Raw genomic sequence first — 18,612 nt, forward strand, 5'->3', positions numbered from 1 at the left:
ACGCAGGATCCTCCTGCCTCTATCTCTGGAGTACCGGCCATGCAGCCCACAATGCCAAGCTCAAAGAGTCTTCTTATATCCCAGAGAACCCTTGGAGACCAGCGGTTTGGCTTAACATCCTCTATGGATAATGCACCGTACAGGTGCATCCTCCTGTACAGTGCACCTGCCCCAATGGGGTCTGTGAGTTAACCTCCTAAAGTGACACCTTTTAGTTGCTCAGCTGCGGACCCTCAGACAGAATGCTCTCAGCTTCTTCACACACCTGTTAGCAGACTTTTCCTGCCCTCCATAATCATGCTTCTCAACGATCCACAAACTCTGCCAGGAAGCATCTGAGGCCTTGACTGCCTGTATGCCAGCTAAGTAGAGATATCCTGACCCGCAAAAGGCAGAGTCACCACCATGTTTCCTAATTTTCTCCCTTTCTTTCCTCCCTCTGATCTTCCTCTCTTCTTCCAAATCTGGGCTCTATTGTGCATCCCCTAAGCCCAAGAGTTTGAGTTCTGTGAGATAAACACCCTTGATGCCAAGCCTGATCACCTCAGTTTCAACCCCAGGACGAGGTTGTAGGAGTGAACTGAGTCCTACCTTTGTTTTTTGACGTCTAACAGCATGCAGTGGCACGTACACACACCAACACACACACACACACACACACACACACACACACACACACTTAATAAATTAAATAAATAAATACAATGTAATAAAAATTAGCTCCCAGGGTTCACATTCTCCAGCAACCCCTACCAATCTGCAGCAGGTACGGGCTTACCTAGAGTGTGAGAAAAATTGGGGCTGCAAGATAGGTGCACTGGCTCAGACATCCTAGGGCTATCTAGCCTCCACAGTCATCAAGTTCAAGAAAGAGGGTCTGGAGGACACAGAGTGGCTGGATTGGCTGGTGGGCCAGAGGCTCGGTGATCCCGCCCTACTGGTTGCCAAGGCCCAGCCTATCCCTGTCCAGGAGAATATTGGTCTCCAAGTGCTTGAAAAGGGGGTGTCTCCAAGTGCTTGAGAAGGAGCAGGTGCAAGAACTGGAGTAGGGGACTGTGAGGGTCCTCAAGGGATTTCCCTACTAAGCATCTCTGGTTAAGTCTGTGGTTGTTGGACAGAGCCACTGAAATAGGCCTCCCCCGGGGTGGTCACAGGGAGGCAGCACGCGCACTTTCCTCATAGGCGCGCCTCTTCTCTCAGCCCCCCTCGGCGCGCTCCCGGCTCGGGATCGAGCGCGAGCACGCGCATCCTGGGCTCTCCCTGCCCGCGGCTGAGGGGCGGGGCCGCGGCCAGGCTTCCCAGGCACTGTCGCCTGCAGCCCCCTCCCCTTGCCTTCTCGCCGCTCCCCGCCACAGCTGCTCCGGCCCAACCCCACCCCAGGCGACCCTGCGTGGAGCGGCTCGTGGCCAGAGACGTAGGTGAGCGCGCGCGACGTGAGCAGGTGGAACGGGCGGATCGCTGGCCTAGGAGACCGTGCTGGGGGAGGGGTCGGGCCCGGGAAGCAGCTCTTTGTCTACTGGAGCCCGTTCGCGGGCTACGAGGCCACTCTTTTTCTCCCTGCAGGTGCTTGGGGAACCTGGGGGAGGACGCTGGTGAATCCCACTCGGTGTGCGTTCGGAGGACCCTGAATCTGGAAGTCCTGTTTGGGGGGACTGGACATTTGGGTCTCCGAGAGGCGAGGGGTAGGGGCATGGATGTTGTTTTTGTAAGAGGGCAGAGGCACAGGCGCGGGTGGGTGGGGAGGACACGAACAGGGTGTCTCAGCTTTGGTGGATGGAGGTGGCGGTGGGACTTGACAACACTGAGCGGCCCAGTTGGTGAGCGGGTGTGGGTGGTTGGAAGGAAAGCAAATTGAGGCTCTTGAAGCTGAGGTTTAGGCACCATGGGTGGTGATGCTAGAGGAAGCATAGGGAGGCGCCAGGATCGTTTGTAGTGAGTGGTTCAGGACCTGCGATGTTGACCCTTCTGTCTTCCTCATCAGGTACAATATGGACAAGAGGGATAAGGTCAAGGCAGGAGCTGCCCCGCGGATGCCAGTTTCGCGACCTCCTGGCCTTCTGACCCCTAGACCTCCTCCTGGATCCCCTCGACCTCCTCCCCCTGTAACCACCGCTGCCCTTCGAGTCCTGGAAGCAAATGGAGCTCTGGGGCGAAGGCCTCTGGTGGAGCGAGCCGCGGGCGTCGGCAAAACAGCTCTTCCCCAGACTGCTGTGCAGGGGGCACCAGCGCGCAGCAGCGTTGGGGCAGGTCCTCGCAGCCCAGGTGCTCAGCTTCATTTGTGACTTCAATTTTCACACCGCTCACCATCCCTCTTTCTTCTGGGATACTCTTCTTTTCCAGAAATGCCATTGATTTTTGTCTTCTCCCTGAAGCCTCCAGGCCCGCAGCTTCTGGAAAAGGAGAGAAGACCCCTGTGAAGATCTCCGGTCAGGGTTCTATTTCTAGCCCCGGGCGTGCCAGCAGTGGGATCACCAGGTAACAGGCTAATTCCTCTAACTCCTTAATTCCCCAAGCAAGGGTTAGTTTAGCAATCTGGTGCCTTTTGATATTACGCAAGAATGGGCTGGGAAGGTGGCTTAGTGTGGTGAAGTGCTTGTTGTGCAAATATGAGGACCTGAGCTTGAGACTCTAATCTCGGTGGTGTACCACTATAACCTCAGCTCTGGGTGGGAATGGGAGGTGAGGAGAGATGGATTCCTGGTGCTGGACTGTTAATACCAGCCCTCAGCAGCCAGAGGCATATGGACCTCTATGAGTCTGAGGCTAGCCGGGTCTACACAGTGATAATAAATAAAACAGAATGCAAAATAAGACAGAGAAAAGAGCTGGGCGGGCATGCCTTTAATCCCAGCACTTGGGAGGCAGAGGTGGGAGGATCTCTGTGAGTTCGAGGCCAGCCTGGTCTATAAGAGCTAGTTCCAGGACAGGTTCCAAAGCTGCAGAGAAACTTGCACCTTTGTCTCATAAAAAAAAAAAAAAGACAGAGAAAAGATCCAGTGCATCTACATGTGCATACCTGGGGGAGCACAACTGAACACCCGTGCACACACATGCACAAAAATATTGTCCACAAGTTAGCTCGGGAACACTTTCAGATAGTGGGTCAAATTGGGCAAAAGTCATTATTGGTTGGGTCACAGGAAGGCAAGCAACTCCATGTCACAGGTGGGGAAGTGTGCAACTGGGAATACCAACAACAGCTGGTCCTCCCGTTTCCAGACCAGGCTCTGCTGTCCAGAAGGGATCCCAACCCCCGAATAAGGAGCCTGTGGTCAGAGGTAAAGCGCCAGAGGCACCCAAAAGGAACACTCTGAGCTCTGGAACACGAAGAGGTATGTGACCTGGAGACAAGCCGGTTTCTTTCAGTCTTTGAGGGCAACCAATCTCGAGGTATCCGTGTTTCTTCTGGCCTACCGTTTTTGTCTGCAGATTCTTTAGGGCCCACCTCAGGAACCTCTTCCCCTGCCATCCCTCGTCGGTCCAGACCTCCGGCTGCAGAGGTGGGAATTCCTCGGCCAGTTCCCAGTGCCCGGCAGCGTCCCCTGACCACCGAGGCACCCAGGAAACCTGTGAGCAGTGCTACGGAGCGCAGTGTCCCCGAGCTGAGCCCAGCCTTGAAGAGGCGTTCTGCGGCTAGTGGCAGCCTGCAGAAGCCGGCCTCCCGTTCCCTGAGCTCCAGTGCTACTCCTCAGCTCTCCCCAGCTCGCTCTGGGGTCTCTCCGCGTACAACCCCCCGGGCTCCTGCGCACACTTCACAGCTCAAGTCGAAAGGGCAGCAAGCTCTGCGCCCACCCCAGACCACAGTCCCGAGGAAGGACAGAACCTCTGCACAGAGCCTGCTTTCTGCTTCATCTTTAGTCACGCCCGCTCCACCTGGAGCCTCCACACCTCAGGCTGCCTCGGTCCAGGTCCCAGAGGATCCACTGAAGGCTGCGCTCCCTCCCTCTCCACCCGCCACCCCCCCTCTACCCGCTGCTCTTTCACTTCAGGCCCAGTCCTCTGCACAGGCAACACCCCAATCACAGCCCATAAACTGCCCACCATCACCTCCCCCTCTTTCTCTGCAGAACCTCCCCTCCCCACCAGCCACGCCCCCTTTGCAAGCTCCACCCACAAGCCTGGGTCCTGAAGAGGCCTCTGACTCACCCGCACCAATGGCTGTGATCTCTCCATCGCTTTCATCTCTTGTCCAGAGTGTGCCCTGCAAACAGGCTTCTTCAGCTTCGCCCCCTCAGGAGACTCCCTCGGCCACTCCTTTCTCACCTGTGCCTCTACCTCTAGCCACGCCTCCTCCACCAGTCCTTCCTTCACCGCCGGTTTCCCCGCAGAATCAGCCTACGCCCCTTGTCACACCCTCTCCGTCCACTCTGTCCGCTCTAACTACGCCCCCTTTGCCGGCCAACTTTTCTGGGTCTCCTCTCCTTCTCCAAGACACGCCCACTAATCGAACCACGCCGCCTTTGCAAGACACTCTGTTTCTGGCCATTTCTCCTCCAGTTTCTCCCTCCCCTTCCTCCTCCCCACCTCTGTATGTACCTCCCTCTCCCGTGGTCACGCCTCCTCTGAGGCTCCCACCATCTCTGATTTTGCCCACTTCACAGGCTTCTTTGTTGACCTCGACACCGTCCCGGGCCTCGTCGCCCCAGCAGGCCACGCCTGCTCCTTTGGCTGCGTCCCCGCTATCGTCCCCACTGCCTTTGGGCTCACCACCTCTGCAGGCCCCGCTCTCCGTCATGCCCACATCCCCTGTGCAGGCACACTCTCTACCCTCGCCTCCCTTGCAGGCGCCTTCTCTGGCTACGTATCCTTCGCCTCTTCCCTCGTCCCCGGCCTCGCCTCCTCTGCCAGCTCTTCTCTCCCCTCCTGCCTCACCTCCTCTAGAGCGCCCTCTTTCTCCTTCACCCTCACCTTCGTCTCCCTTGGCAAGCCCCCCACCAGAAGCCCCACCTTCACCGGATTCACCCATTCCCCTGACTTCACCCCCTCCGAAGGACCCCTCTTCGCCGGCTTTGCCCTCTCCGCAGGCTCCCACCTCCCCGCCGGCCACGGTGCCACCTCCCCTACAGGTTCCCCTCTTGGCTTTGCCTCCTCTCCAGACCCCGCCCTCGCCCCTGGCCACGCCCCCTCCGGGCCTGACCTCGCCCCTTGTTCAGCCTCCTTCTCCTCCCGCCTCACCCCCACTGCAAGCCCCTCGTCGACCCCCGACTCCAGGTCCAGATGTCCCGATCTCAAGTCCACGGCTGACCCTATCGCTGGCCCCTGTCCCGCCACCGCCACCCTCGCGCAGCCCGTCCAGTACGCTGAGTGGCCCGGACCTGGCAGGCCACAGCAGCAGCGCCACGAGCACGCCGGAGGAGCTCCGTGGCTACGACAGCGGGCCCGAGGGCTGCGCCACAGTCTCCCCGGCCGCAGACGCGGAGCTAGCGGCCTGCCACCCGGCCTCCTGGAGTCGAGGTCCTGCTCCACCGTTGGCAGTGCGCGGCGCTCCAGGTAAGGAGTTCAGGCTCGGGGGCAGAGCTTCTCAAGGAGTCGTCAAGCTTTTTTTTTTTTAAAACTTGAATTTTATATTTAGTATGTGTATATGTGCATGCGCATGGAAATGAGAGGACAACCTGCAGTAATATATTCTCTTTCCTCCGTGTGAGTTACGGAGGAATTATAGAATTTAGGTCGTCAGGCAGGGCTGCAGGCGCCTTTACTCGTCTCGCAACCCATATATATATATTAGTATGTTACACGTGTGTGGCTCTTAAAGGCTATTGTGAGCTACCCGAAATGAGTGCTTAGAACAGAACTCAGGTTCTTGCAAGAGCAGTATTGTTATCTCTGAGCCTCCTCTCCAGCCACACTTACTTAAAAATCACGTTTGTGTACTCATTTTGTATGTTTGTATCTCTACAAACTGTAGCTGCCGCTAGGGGCGCTAGGAATGCTGTGGGTATGTACTCCTCTGGCACATTTGTGGAAGTCAGACAGCTTCTGAATTCTGTTCTCACCTTACCTGTGAACTCAGATCTTCTTAGTAGCCTTACCCGCTGAACCATCTCGCCAGCCCTATTTTATTTTTATTTTATTCTATGTGTTCCGGTGATTTACCTGAATGTATGTGTGTGGTGCAGTGGACGCTAGGAAAGTATGTCAGGTACCTGAAAACTTGACTTACAGACCGTTGTGAGCAGCCACATGGGTGCGGGGGAATCGAACCTAGGGCTCCTGAAAGAGCAGCTACTGTTTTTAACCAATGAACCATCTCTCCATCCCCTGCTGGTCCTTAATTTATTTTTCACATCATGAATTTTATTTATTCACTTGCTTGAGTATTTGTGCGGGTTCATGTGTCACAGCGCTGATGTGGCGGTCAGATAACAACTTGGAGTTGGTTCCCTCCTTCACTGTGTAGGCTCAAAAGATCAAAAGCTGGTTGTCAGGCTTGGTGGCAAGCGCCCTCCGTTGAGCCAATCTTGCTGGTCCCCATTTCTGCTCTTACAGGAGTTCCCCTGCCGTGGCCTCCCGCTGCCTGCGCGGGCTCCTCTGACGGCCTGTGCACCATCTACGAAGCTGAAGGACCAGAGTCGGTGGCCCCTACCCCTGGATCCCTAGATACGGAACCGGAGCCAGAGCAGAGGCCGGGCTCTGGTGGTGGGAAGGCGAGTGCTGCAGCGGGCTCAGGAGCATCTTCGAGAAGCCCAAAGTCAGCTCGTCTTGGCGAGCTGCCGCTAGGGGCGCTGCAGGCGAGCGTCGTACAGCACCTGCTGAGCCGGACGCTGTTGCTAGCCGCAGCTGAGGGTGCAGCTGCAGGCAGCGAAGGAGGTTCAGGAGGCCCAGGGGGTGGTGGTGTCCCGGGGGGATCCCGGGCTCCGCTTAGCGATGCCGAATTGGGCCGCTGGGCCGAATTGCTGTCTCCCTTGGACGAGTCGCGTGCCAGCATCACTTCAGTCACCAGCTTCTCCCCGGACGACGTGGCCTCCCCACAGGGTGATTGGACTGTAGTGGAAGTGGAGACTTTTCATTGAGCCAGACCCCAGCCCCGCTCATCATACACATACCGCTTTAGAGTCCACCCTTCCGGTTACACCTCTTTTGCCTTAGTCTCCGCTCTCACTGGATGGATATTTTTTTTAAACCTCTAGAGCCCAGTCTTTGGGCCCAGGCCATGCTCCTATCCTTCCTTGGTTTAAGCTTGGAACACACCTACAGATTGGCCAAGGCCTTCCATTTGCGCTTGTCTTTGGCCTAACCCACAGCCCTCTAAGGAGCCACACCAAACCCTATGTTCAGTGGATAAATAGCCTCACATACCAAGAGCCTCGTTTTCAGTAAAACCAGAGATGCTGGCACCTGGGCGCCATGGTGATGGGAGCTGGCAAAGGGCCACTCATGTAGCAGTGCAGTTCAAAGGTTCAGGCTACACCACGCTGCTGGGTGTGCCTGAGCAAGTCGGAGCTCTGGCTGAACTGTGTGACTTGTCTACAGCAAGGCGGTTGGTGAGATAGTGATCTTGTGCTCTTTGGGGTCACACTTCTAATGAAAACGTTAGGCCCAGGGAGGCCTGAGTAGATGAGCTGGTGATCAAACCAGGGAGCCACCAAAGCTCTTCTCATCCTGGATGTAGGGTAATTCGCTCTCTTGAGTATCCCTTGTTACAGCCCGTATGCCCTGTGTGAACTCCTTCTCTTTCGTGCTTGAGAGTTGGGCCTGGAGGATAAACTCGAGTGGAGAAGGAAGGGTGAGTCCTTGCCTTCATCTCTTATTTCTCCCTCTGTGATGGGTAGTGTCAAGTTGTAAAATGTGGAAAGCCCCTGAAAGATGGGCCCCTTGGCATGCTTGTGGGGGTTTAGCTTGCTTAGGCTTAGATGGAAACACCTACCCATTGTGGGTGGCACCATACCCTGGCTGAGATCCTGGGCTGTGTAAGCAGAGAGCTGGGCAGCAGCATGCATTCACTGCTCTTTGTGACTGACTGCTTCCAGCTCCTGTTGCCTTGACTTCCCCACAGTGACAGACTGTACCCTCAACTGTGAGCCAGAATAAACCCTTTCTTCCTTAAGTTGCTTTTGTCAAGGTTATTTATCACAGTTAAGGGAAATAAACGGAGACAATCTCCCTCTCGTTTCACCAAGGAGGCCGCAGTGTTAAGGCAGTAACTTGCCCAGGTTTGCAGAAAGAACTCCAAATGTAGGGCTAAGGTGGAATGACCTGGCTGAACCTTGAAAGGGGGGTGGGTGCTGCAGACCTGGAGTTGACACCATGCCACTCTATGTATTGCACTCACAGGGGCGTCCTTGCCGTGTCTCTTACTCCAGATGATCTCATGAATTCTCAGTTACCATCTTCATTTAAGTCTGTCAATCAGAATTGCTCTCCACTATACTTCCCCTCCCCCCTTAAGCTGGTGCTAACCCTGGGCACTCTTCTCCCAGACAACACTCCAATGTATGTCCCCATTCCCTGAATCAGTTTGGCATTTGATGCACTGACCTGGTTACTGACCCTCAGTAGGGGATTTCTCCAGTAGGGGAGTTCCCATTCAATAGAACATTCAATTCTCTTTTCAGCCTCCCCATGGATCCCACACTGCTCTCAGTTCAAGCCCAAACTCAGATCCTGACTGGAGCAGTCACACTCAAAACCTTCCTGGTCTCACCACACACCCAAGATCTGTTCCTTTTTCCAGGATATTCTGGCTCCTCCCCAGAAAATAACCCCCCCTCTCCCTATTAGCAGGGCCCTGGCCTTTGTGTTTTTGCTCTCAGTGGAACTTCTCACCTAGTCTCCTCTGCTCTGTGCCCCCCCCCAGGTTGTCTACTTTGGCATTACACAAATTCCCTTACCCCTTAGCACCCACTCCCATGACAGCAGAGACTCCACAAAGGCAGGCATAAGGCAGAACACTCCACTGGCCTCCCAGAGTTGTAGCATGAGGGCGTATCTGTTGAATGGCTATCAATGGGTCCAGTTCTTCCTGAAGTTGGCATTTTGGATTAGGCCATCCAAATCCATCCCTGTGGCCTTTCTCACACTGACTAGCCATTGCATTCATCTTCGAACTTCCAGAACACAAGCATGGGGTTCAGCACCGTGCTGTGATTCTCCCAGCCCTTTGGCTTGCTTCACTCAGCGTCCCTTGTGACTGTGTAAATACACTTTATTTTCCATCTTTCCTGCCTGGGAGACATGGAGTGTGAACAGGCAGTGTGCAAAATGGTGGTGGGCAGTGTGGAAGGGCACGTGAGGGGCACAGAAGAGGGCCTCCTCAGGGGTACCCTGTCCCGGCCCCCAGGCTTTTTAACACTTAAAGAGTGGGCCACCAGGAATGGAGACTGAGCTGGGGGCCCACCCAGGAAGCACCCAGGGATTGCTTGGGACGCCACTCTACCTGAGGCTCTAGAAGCACTGAGAGGGGGGTCAACCCCCAGGGTCCCAAGATGCAGGGGGCGAGGGATAAAGGAGTCTGGGAGCATCGATGGACTTTGGCACCATTCTCAGCTCTGGGCAGAGACCACAGAAACACTTCAAGGAGATAAGGGAGGTAACTCTGACTGGGAACCTCTGGCCAGAAGTGGGGCTAGGGACACAGGAACAAGAGAACTGAGGCTGAGACCTCCTAAGGAAGGGGTTTTCCTCCACAGCCAGCCAACATGTGTGATATTAGTACTCCCCAGAGGAAGATGGGTGCTCTAGGGAAAGGGGTCTCTTCTTTGCAGCTTCTGCAGCCCTAGAGGGTGGGGAGACACTGCCCAGGCCTGAGCTGGTTCCCACGGACCACTCACACCCCTGGTGGTCCTGCACACAGGATGGGGGGGGGACTTTGGTTTCTGCTGCAGGGGCCATGATGCCTGCACCAGGCAGAAAAGCCCAGCCTAGCCATCTGACCCTGGTGGCAAGGGGCTGGCTGTTCAAAATCACTGTCTCCAGAGAGCCTGTCCTGGGGTGCTAACATCCAGTCCAAGTTGTCCCTCCTTCCTCAGACCCACTGCAGCTCCTGGGCCCCACCCAGCAGGGCCAGCCTTGTCCCAAAGAGAAGCTGACTGGGAGGAGGAAGCTTCCTGCTTAGCAAGTCTTGGAACCTCTGCACTTTCGGCCCTTGTCCATCTGAAGAAAGCATCACCCTCCAGGTAACTGACCCAGGCACCCCTTGAACTCAGGAGGGCCTGCGCCGTATGGACCAAACCGGGTAAACACTGCTATATAAGACAGGCCTGCCAGGAGGCCCTGCCCTCTGTGCTGCCTCCTCCACCTGGCCCTTGTTTGGCGGGAACCACAGAGGCACATAATTTTTTAGTACTGCGGAGCAGCAAGGTCACTGACTGCTGCCCTCTCCTCCCGGCAAGTGGTGATTGCGGTCTCCAGGCTCCCAGTGAGTGGGCCCCCAGCCTCAGTTGTCCAGGCCTTGGTTGCTATAAGGCGTGGCCAGTTCATCTGCATCGCTGTCTGAGCTACCTTCACTGTCTTTGGCTGGCCTTTCCAGACGTCTGAAGAAGCGTGCGTCCCGGGGCGACAGAGGGTAGAGTGGGTCCTGCAGGGCTGCGCCCACGCCCACACCTACGCCCAGCAGCTCTTCATCAGAAGATGGGAGGGAGTCCTCATCCAGGTGCCGTGTCAGGCTAAGCCCATCGAAAGCCAGCGGGTCCTCGAAGGTTGGTGGGCCTTTCAGCAGCCGCACCTGGGGTGCGCGGGGAGGGGGGCACCCGCGCGTTGGAGATGTAGACTGATGTACTCACACAGAAGCCTGGCCATCAGGCGCCCTCCTCCCTTGCCCTCCTAGCTTCATGCTTCATCTGGGTCCCTGCACCAGAGTCTGGCCTGTCACCAGCAACCCTTGCTCTCACCTCGGCCTTCAGCTCCTCAATCTGGTCCTTCAGCTCGCGGATGTACTGCGAAGAATCCGAGTGGTTCAGCTGGCCCTGAATACGGCCCTCCTCCCTCTGCCGGTAAGGCCAGAGTACTGGCGGTCAGAGCATGGCCAGCCCAAGGGCACCACCCTCCTCTCAGCTCTAGCAGCTCACCTGGATCTCCAGCTCTGCGATGCGCTGCCTCATCTCCGCCACTGCGGCCATGCTGTCAGCCTCCCGAAGGCGCACCGCCATCACTTCCTCCTTGCTCTGAAATGGGGGGAAGGGAGTGTACAGACGTTGGGTTAAGGAGGTGGCAAGGTCCCAGGTAGGGTCGTGGGGTCCAGGCAGGGGCTGCACCTTGCACTCAGCCTCTGCCTGTTTGCGGCGGCTTTCACTGAGTTGAGTCTGGAGTCCCTTGTTCTGAGCTGCTAGGTACTGCAGTTTCTCCTGCAGAGCTGCACGTTCTGCCTCCACACGGTTCAGCAGGTTGCGATGGATGTTGTCCTGGAAAGGAGGACCAGAGGGCATAGCAGCAGGAGAGGGCTGGTTGCGGTTTGGTCAAGGGGTCCGCTGTGGGGGGTCCCTGTCCCGCAGAGGTATGGACTACCTGCGTCTCCAGTTCCACCACGCGCTGCCGCCATTCGCGGCCATCGGCCAGGGCCTGCGCCTCGCGCAAACGCACGGTCATGAGCTCGTCCTGCAGTTCGCCCAGGACCAGCTTCCGCGGGGACTCCTTCCAGCGGCCACCGCGGGAAAGATGGGCCTAGAAGAAAGGATGGAGGGGGTTCTAGAGACCAGCCCCGAGGGAAGGCCCACCAGCTGCTCCAGGCATATCCTGCTGGGGGCACCCTCACCACCAGTTCTCACCTGCCAGGTGTCTGAGAGCTCCTGCAGCTGCAACTTCAGCTCCCGTGCAGAGGCTACGGCCTCGCTCTCCCGCACCTTGAGCGCCTTAAGCTCCTCTTGCAGTCTGGCTACATTGTTCTCATCTGGCAGTGAGCTGTTTCTCTGCAGGGAGACAGTGAGGAACCTGGAAAGCTGCTTTAACTCCATGCCTAAACTGTAGGATCCATGCCTTGGGCCTCCCTGCCACCCGGATCTTTTTCTGCCTGGGGCAGCTGATCGAAGAAAGAACCACATACCCAAGGAGGCAGGGACTAGGTCCAGGGGAAGAGGACCTTCCTGTAATCCTAGCCAGGGTTCCTTATCTGCAAATGGGTGCAAAACCAGCATCTACTCTCTCAAGTTTCCTTGGGAAACCCCCTCGCAAACACTGTGAGGCCTCCTGTAAAGATTACTGCTAATTACATAAAGCACACTGGGGCAGCTAAGGTGAGTGCAAGTCTGCTTTCAACTCCAAGATTCAAACCTTTCAGCACCCATGACCCATCATGAGAACTGCATCAGCAGGGGCTGCAAGACTTTCCAGAAACAGACAGACCTGGGACCAGCCTCTATTCTGTTCTGGTGTGGAGAGGGCCCAGTGACTGGGGTGCGGTGGTGCTCATGATGTAACTTGGTAGGCCTGGTCCTTACTGACTCTTGTTTAGCTCTGGATGGGGAATGCAAGACAGGTCTAGGCTGGGCAAATTTCCCTCCTGTGTGGATAAAGTATGTTGATGGGGCTGAGGTCCTCACATAGCTGTAGTTGATATTGAGGAAAGGGTTTTTCTTAACTTCAAGGACTTTGTGGCAGATCCCAGGAGAGTTTTGTTGTTTGGTTTGGCTTTTTTCTTTTTAAGACATGATCTTGGGTAACTCAGGCTGAATCAGATTTGCTATGTAGCCAAGGATGGTCTGGAATGACTGATCTTCCTTCTTCCACCTCCCCAGGGCTGGGGTTACAGGAATGCACTAGGGATGGAATCTGGGGCTTCATATATGCTAGGCAAGCATTCTACCAACTGAAGTACATCCTCAGTCTGAGTTGCATCAACCCACAAAGCAGCTGGGGAGGCCCTCAGGAAGTCTGGTTGCCCACTTCCAGGGCTGCAGGGAGGAAAGTATGGCCCTAGCTTGCCTCTGGAGAGTATCTTCATGGGAGAGAAGAGTGGGTAGGCAGTCCTAATTAGTAGGTCTGGCCTTCCCCTGTCAGTCTTTCCTTCCCTGCATCCTGGAACCTCAGCCCCAGTGGGGAGATATGCACAGTGTAGTGGGATACTGCAACACATTATGATTTGAGACTGAGACTTAAGGCAGGGTTCAAGGGCATGGGGAGCTCTGCAATGAGGAGCCCGGGGTCCCTGTGCAGAGACTATGGTGTAGGGACAACACCTAGTTGGCAATAGGCTATAAAGCAGCATGGAGAGAGGGGCTTCCTCTCTGATGGGAACTGATTGACATGAGAGTAAGGCAATTTCCCGGCTGCTTCTTCTTGTTGGTTCTCTGTGTGTGTGTATGTGTGTATGTGTGTGTGTGCCATAGGCACATGTGTGTATGCTTGAAGAGGCCAGAGGTTGATGAGAGATGACCCCCATCACTTTGCCTTATCCCGTTTAGATAGGGCCTCTTACTGAACCTGCAGCTAGGCTAAAGACCAGCCAGCCAGCCAGAGATCCTCCCATCTCTCTACCACAGTGCTGGGATTACAGGTGTATGTGGCAATGCCTGGCTTCTGAAGCTTCTAAAACTCACTCGTGACCTTTGTCTCTTTTCTAGCCATACCTTTTCCATGTCCAGAACCTTGTCCTGCATTTCTCGAAGGGCCCCCAGAGTCTCTGTCTCACGTAACCGTGACTGCTCCAGCTCTGTCTCCAAGTGGGCCACAAAGTCCTCTGTGAGGCGCGGGTTTTCCTGGAGACAAAGAACAGCATTGGTCCCTGGCCGAGACTGCTGCACAGTGGCTAGCTTCCACGCTAATGGGCCAGAGGGCCAGTTTTGGGGCATCCTAGTTGAACCCATGATCTGTTCATGACACTTGGCTTGGCTACTTTCCAGGGAAAACTGCACAGAAGGGATGCTGGGAATGGGACTTTCCATGCCTCCAGGATGCCTCTGACAGCCTCCAAGACTCAGTCCCTGGACCATGGGCAGGGCATGTGCTCCTGCAGTGTGGTGAGTTGTGGAATCATATACATGGCATGGTCAGGGACCAGGGGAAGGGTGGGGGCCCCCTCAGGCCCCACTTCAAAACAGGTAAGGACAGGAGGGAAGAAAGTTCCCTTTGGGCCTCTGGATCACAACCAAGACCTTCTTTTTCTGCTCTGGTTGCCTGACAGGGTATTTCTCTAGGGGACCATCCCAATCTGGCCTTGGAAGGCACCCCCTCCCCCAGCCACAGCCACCTGACCTCTGTCCTGTTAGGAATTCTGACTCTGTGCTAGCAGCACTTTCTGGGTCAAGATGGTCTTCAGGCCTCACGAGGTGCCCCTCTTCTGGGGTACCTCCTTTTTTTTTTTTAATGCTTCTCTTGAGCCTCAGGACAATAGGTCTAGACCTTACCCACCTCTTCATCTCCTCATAGTGGGCACTCAGAGGTCCTCTGTGTCCCAGAGGAACCCTACTGCTTAGTCACCTCAGGGTGGGAAATGGAAATCTTAGGATGACCTGTGGAGTCTAGGGGTAGCTGGCTGTGAGGGACAGCAAGTCCACTTTAGCCTCTGGATACCTCTATCCACCTTATAGCTCTAATCCCCGGGGGCCAGAAGGTAGGAGTGGTACATGGGCTTGTGGGAGGGTGGTCTTGCCAGTCAACCCCACCCACACGCCTGGTACCTGCTGTTCCTGCAGCTGCCGAATGGTGCTCTGTGCCTTCTGAAGGTCCTCTGCAGTCGAGCTACACTGTTGTCTCACCACTGCCAACTCCCGTTTGATGACATAGTTCTCCTCAGCCTCCTGTGCCCGTGTCACCTGCCCCTGAGCACAGTGAGGATGGGGGTGGGAAGGGTGCCGTGACTATCTGCTTTGGTCCCAGGCCTGGCCTCTGGGAGGCTCAGAGAGGATGTGAGGGGGTAGGGTGAGACAGGCATGGCCTTTAGTGCTCAGAGCCTGGGATGAGGTGCCCCACAGCAGGCCTCAGAATGTTGGGGGTGGAGACAAGCAAGGACAGGCCACCTGATGGATCCTGGGAGCACTGGACATTCTGGAGGTACTGCCAGCTTAAGTGACAAATGCCCCCAACTCCCAAGCTTGGGCTCCTTTCCTCATTCTGGCTCTTTGCCTCTGCCCCAAATGAAGAGAAAGATTGTTATCCAGTGCCAAAGGCCTCTGAGAGGTGAAATACACCTCTCCCTGGGGGCCGCTTCCACCCACATCCTCTCTCCCACCCAACTTGATACTCCTTGTCCCCCATTCCAGGCTCGGAGCCACTGGGTGCTGTGCAGAAGCTTCTAGAAAAGCCATCCAAGAATGAAGCAGCAGCAGAAGCAGGCGAGTGAGAGATGGTGATGGGGTGGCAGGCAGAAGCAGAGAGGAGTCAGAAGGGTTGTGTGTGTGCCTGCATTATGCATGCATGCCTGTGGGTGAGCACGTTCATGTAAGCTTAGCACAACACATGTCAAGGCCTACAACCAAATGCTCTAAGGGTCCTGAGCCTTATTGGGCTGGCATCTGTTGCCCCTTGGTGGAGGAAGCCTCCCGTTCATGCTGAGTCTAAGTTTTCTCCTAAACTCACTCCCACAAATGCCTCCCATCGTGGTGTTTATCTCCAGATCACATGCTCCCCTCCCTCAAAGCATTGGTCTCCCTGGAAGCTTCTCCCTCCATGCAAGTTGCCAGGCCTGCCCCCTTGCCCCCAGAATGGCAGTGGCCAGGAAAGAGGTGGTTACTGGCTGTCTTGTGCAGTGACCCAGGAAGGGTCTGGGATGGAGAGTGCAGAGGTATATGGAAAGGCTACAGTACCTGGATTAACCTATCAGCCAGGGCCGCGCTCTCCTACCAGGCGAAGGGGGTTCCCAGCAACAGGGGAAGGAGGCAGAGCAGAAGGCAGGGGACAGGAGAGGGGGAGAGACAGACAAGAACCACTTGTCACTAACGCAGTGGGCTACCTCTAGAAGCAGGGGAGAGAGGAGTGAAGACCAGAGAACCAGCGAAGAGGACCCGGAGAAAGACCAAAGCCAGAGCCAGCTCCGTCCTGGAGGGGGGTTCATATGGGTGGGGAGGTCGGGGTGCACTGGGCTGAGAAAACTCAGCAGCAGAAATGTCTCTTCAGAGAGGGCTGGGACAGGGAATGCATTTTAATCTTGAGAGAAAACAAGAATTGAGGCTTTTGGTGTAATAACATCCTCTCCATGACCTACTACCTTCTTGTGGTTGGCGAATAGTCAAATGAGGAGCACTAAGGAGCAGGAAGTAGGGTCCAGAGTCATGCTAAATCACCCAAACCACCCCATCCTTAATCTAGTAGGGTGCGAGGTCAAATCTATGCTGCTCTACCTCAAGTGGTAAGGCTCCCCCCTCCTCCATCCTGTCTCCCTTCCTTTCTAGGGTGAGACTGACAAATTACAGGTTAGGGCTCCTTGTGGCCCAGTGAGAGAGCTCATCCTCCCACCCATGGAGTTTGCTGCAACCCTAGGGGCTGAGTTGAGATCCAGAGTGGGATGAAGCCTTCCTAGAATCCCTAATAACAGGGCAGCCCAAATCTAAGTGGGATTGTGGGTGTTTGAATAAAAGGCCACCCATATATTTTGTTGAGACAGGGTTTCATGTAGCCAAGGCTAACTGGCCTTGAACTCTTGATCCTCCTGCCTCCACCTCCTTTGTGCTGAGATTACAAGAGTATGGCGACTATGCCTTCCCTACCTAGGTTTAAGTCAACTGGTTCAGAATGGAGCAATGACCCAGCCTTAATGGCTGCTGGGTATTTTGAGGCCTGGAAATTTGAAACCTAGCAGCTGGTACCACACTCCTCACCTTCTCTAGGGTCTCAATCCGTTGTTTGAGCAGTCGGTTCTCTGTACGAAGTCTCTACAGAGAAAGAAGAGCACTTCAGAGCATACCGGAACACTTATAGGCACTTAATCCCCATTCACCAACCACAGAGGTCAAGGAAGGTCCCCTTAGAGACCCTATGTTCTGGGTCAGAAATTTCAGAAAATGAGACATATTCCTATCTAGATGACTCATTAAAAATACCAAGGACCTGCAAGATGGTTCTTGGATAAAGGTGCTTGCTGAGGAGAGAAGTGACTCCCACAAGTTGTCTTCTGACCTTTCATATGCATGCTATTGCAAACACACCCATATACATACACAAAATAAAACAAAAGTTAAAACGGTTTTGGTGCTAGGAATGTGGCTCAGTTGGTAGAGTGCTTTCGTAGGACACATGGTAGCCCTTGGGTCACAAAATACTGGCAGGTGGCACATGCCTGTAATTCCACACTTGGGAGGCAGAGGCGGGAGGATCATAAATTCTGACCATTGTTAGCTACATACTGAACTGGTCTACATGAGATACTGTCTCAAATTGATGATTTTGTTTTTTCAAGACAAGGTTTCTTTGTGTACTCTGGCTGGCTTAGAACTAGCTCTGTAGACTAGACTGGCCTCAAACTCAAAGACATCTACCTGCTTCTACCTCCTGAGTTCAAAATGACTTTTTTTTTTTAAATCCAAACCTTCAGTAGAAACAACCCAGAATGCTTTCATGGCATGATCTCTCTCTCTCTCCGTGTGTGTGTGTGTGTGTGTGTGTGTGTGTATGGAGCAGTCAGCATCTACACTGTCCTCAGAAGTCTGACTTGATCTTTCAAGGGCAGAGGCCTCTGTGTTTGGGGAGAAGCTGAAGCTGATGCCAGGCAGTTCTGACTACTTTTTGCTTTGGTCTTACCAGCCTGAGCTGGACTCTCTGGAACAAGCCCCCTCTTAGAACTGTGGCCTCCTGTGTTGAACATGTAGGTGACGTCTGCTTTAATCACTGTCTCTGAGACAGGATCTCATACATCCCAGGCTGACATAGAACTTGCTGTGCAGCCAAGGTTGTCTTTGACTCCTTGATGTTGCTCCTCCCACCTCCTGAGGACTGAGATGATAGGTGTGTATCATGATGCTGTGTATGTGGTGTGATGCCAGGGTGTGGATAGAACCCAGGGCCTTTTAGAGACATTGCCTTGGTTATTATTCTCCTGCTTGTTATATAGTATAGTCAGTCAGCTTTGAGCCCTAAATTACTTCTACCTCCTGAGTAGGGGATTATAGAGGTGCATCACGCCATGCTTGGCTCTGCCTTCTGTTCTGTGATGAGGAATTTAGGGTAAGTTTTAGTCTGTGGTTTTAGGTTCCCTCATGACCTTCAAGGAAGCTGATGTATGCAGTTGTGTTGTAGCTAGCATCCTCAGCCTCTTGGTTATGAATACATGATTTGTATTAGTAGATAGCTGAGAGTCCTACCTGGCTGTGAGGGCTGACTTTAGTTGTCAACTTGATACAATCTTGAATCACTTGGGAAGAGAATCTCAATGAAGGACTGTCTACATTGGGTTTGCCTGTGAACATGTCTGTAGGGGATTTTCTTGATCGCCTTAATTGATGTGGGAGGAACCAGCCCACTGTAGGAGGCACCATTCCCCAGGCAGGGAATCCTGAATTGCAAGTGTGGAGAAATGGAGTTGACCAGCATGCAAGCATCTCTTTGTTCCTGACTGGATGCCATGTGACCAACTGTCTCAAACTCTTTCTGCTGTGACTTCCCTGGTCGCAGCGAACTGTAATCTGGAATTGTTAGCTACAATAAATATTTTCTTGTCATAAGTTTAAAAAACTTTTTTTGAGAATTTATTTTATGTGCATGCAATAACTAGATATCTTGAGATGGAGATATAGGCAGTTGTGAACACCG

At 54.4% G+C, this 18,612-nt stretch overlaps 2 protein-coding genes and 1 long non-coding RNA gene across 5 annotated transcripts in view; 1 reads left to right on the forward strand and 2 right to left on the reverse strand.

Annotated features, from left to right (window-relative positions):
- Positions 1-1,923: 1,923 nt before the first annotated feature.
- LOC125396924 (uncharacterized) lies at positions 1,924-4,262 on the reverse strand. Its single transcript, XR_007230946.2, has 2 exons — positions 4,147-4,262; positions 1,924-2,390 (listed from the first exon to the last, which is right to left on the reverse strand). It is a non-coding gene; the product is annotated as an uncharacterized LOC125396924 (long non-coding RNA).
- Prr36 (proline rich 36) lies at positions 1,989-8,047 on the forward strand. The gene is made up of 5 exons (XM_048428994.3): positions 1,989-2,262; positions 2,373-2,475; positions 3,220-3,332; positions 3,430-5,490; positions 6,490-8,047. Exons 1-5 carry the CDS (start codon positions 1,989-1,991, stop codon positions 7,011-7,013), a joined length of 3,075 nt encoding a protein of 1,024 aa, XP_048284951.3. The 3' UTR covers positions 7,014-8,047.
- Evi5l (ecotropic viral integration site 5 like) overlaps positions 6,260-18,612 on the reverse strand; it is a 44,045-nt gene continuing 31,692 nt past the window's right edge. Inside the window, exons 11-20 of one of the 3 annotated variants that reach the window (XM_048428999.3) lie at positions 16,686-16,739; positions 15,675-15,707; positions 14,550-14,690; positions 13,500-13,628; positions 11,703-11,843; positions 11,443-11,598; positions 11,193-11,339; positions 11,007-11,102; positions 10,830-10,925; positions 6,260-6,984 (exon numbers count right to left, since the gene is read on the reverse strand). In XM_048428999.3, coding sequence (XP_048284956.1) covers positions 6,937-6,984; positions 10,830-10,925; positions 11,007-11,102; positions 11,193-11,339; positions 11,443-11,598; positions 11,703-11,843; positions 13,500-13,628; positions 14,550-14,690; positions 15,675-15,707; positions 16,686-16,739 — 1,041 coding nt within the window. In that variant the 3' untranslated portion in view covers positions 6,260-6,936. Of the gene's footprint in view, positions 6,985-9,124; positions 10,664-10,829; positions 10,926-11,006; positions 11,103-11,192; positions 11,340-11,442; positions 11,599-11,702; positions 11,844-13,499; positions 13,629-14,549; positions 14,691-15,674; positions 15,708-16,685; positions 16,740-18,612 lie in introns of those variants that run through there. The other 2 variants (XM_048428996.3, XM_048428997.3) reach the window with 2 other exon arrangements.

This window comes from Myodes glareolus, chromosome 2 (assembly GCF_982192425.1).
Source record: "Myodes glareolus chromosome 2, mMyoGla1.1, whole genome shotgun sequence".
Taxonomy (NCBI): domain Eukaryota; kingdom Metazoa; phylum Chordata; class Mammalia; order Rodentia; family Cricetidae; genus Myodes; species Myodes glareolus.

What these genes read in the sequence shown, in the direction of transcription:
- Prr36 (XM_048428994.3), top strand. Translation starts at nt 1,989, where the DNA reads ATGGACAAGAGGGATAAGGTCAAGGCAGGAGCTGCCCCGCGGATGCCA. An exon ending in GGCAGGTCCTCGCAGCCCAG is followed by an intron (nt 2,263 to 2,372) that starts GTGCTCAGCTTC and finishes TTCTCCCTGAAG; the next exon opens with CCTCCAGGCCCGCAGCTTCT. An exon ending in GCCAGCAGTGGGATCACCAG is followed by an intron (nt 2,476 to 3,219) that starts GTAACAGGCTAA and finishes TCCCGTTTCCAG; the next exon opens with ACCAGGCTCTGCTGTCCAGA.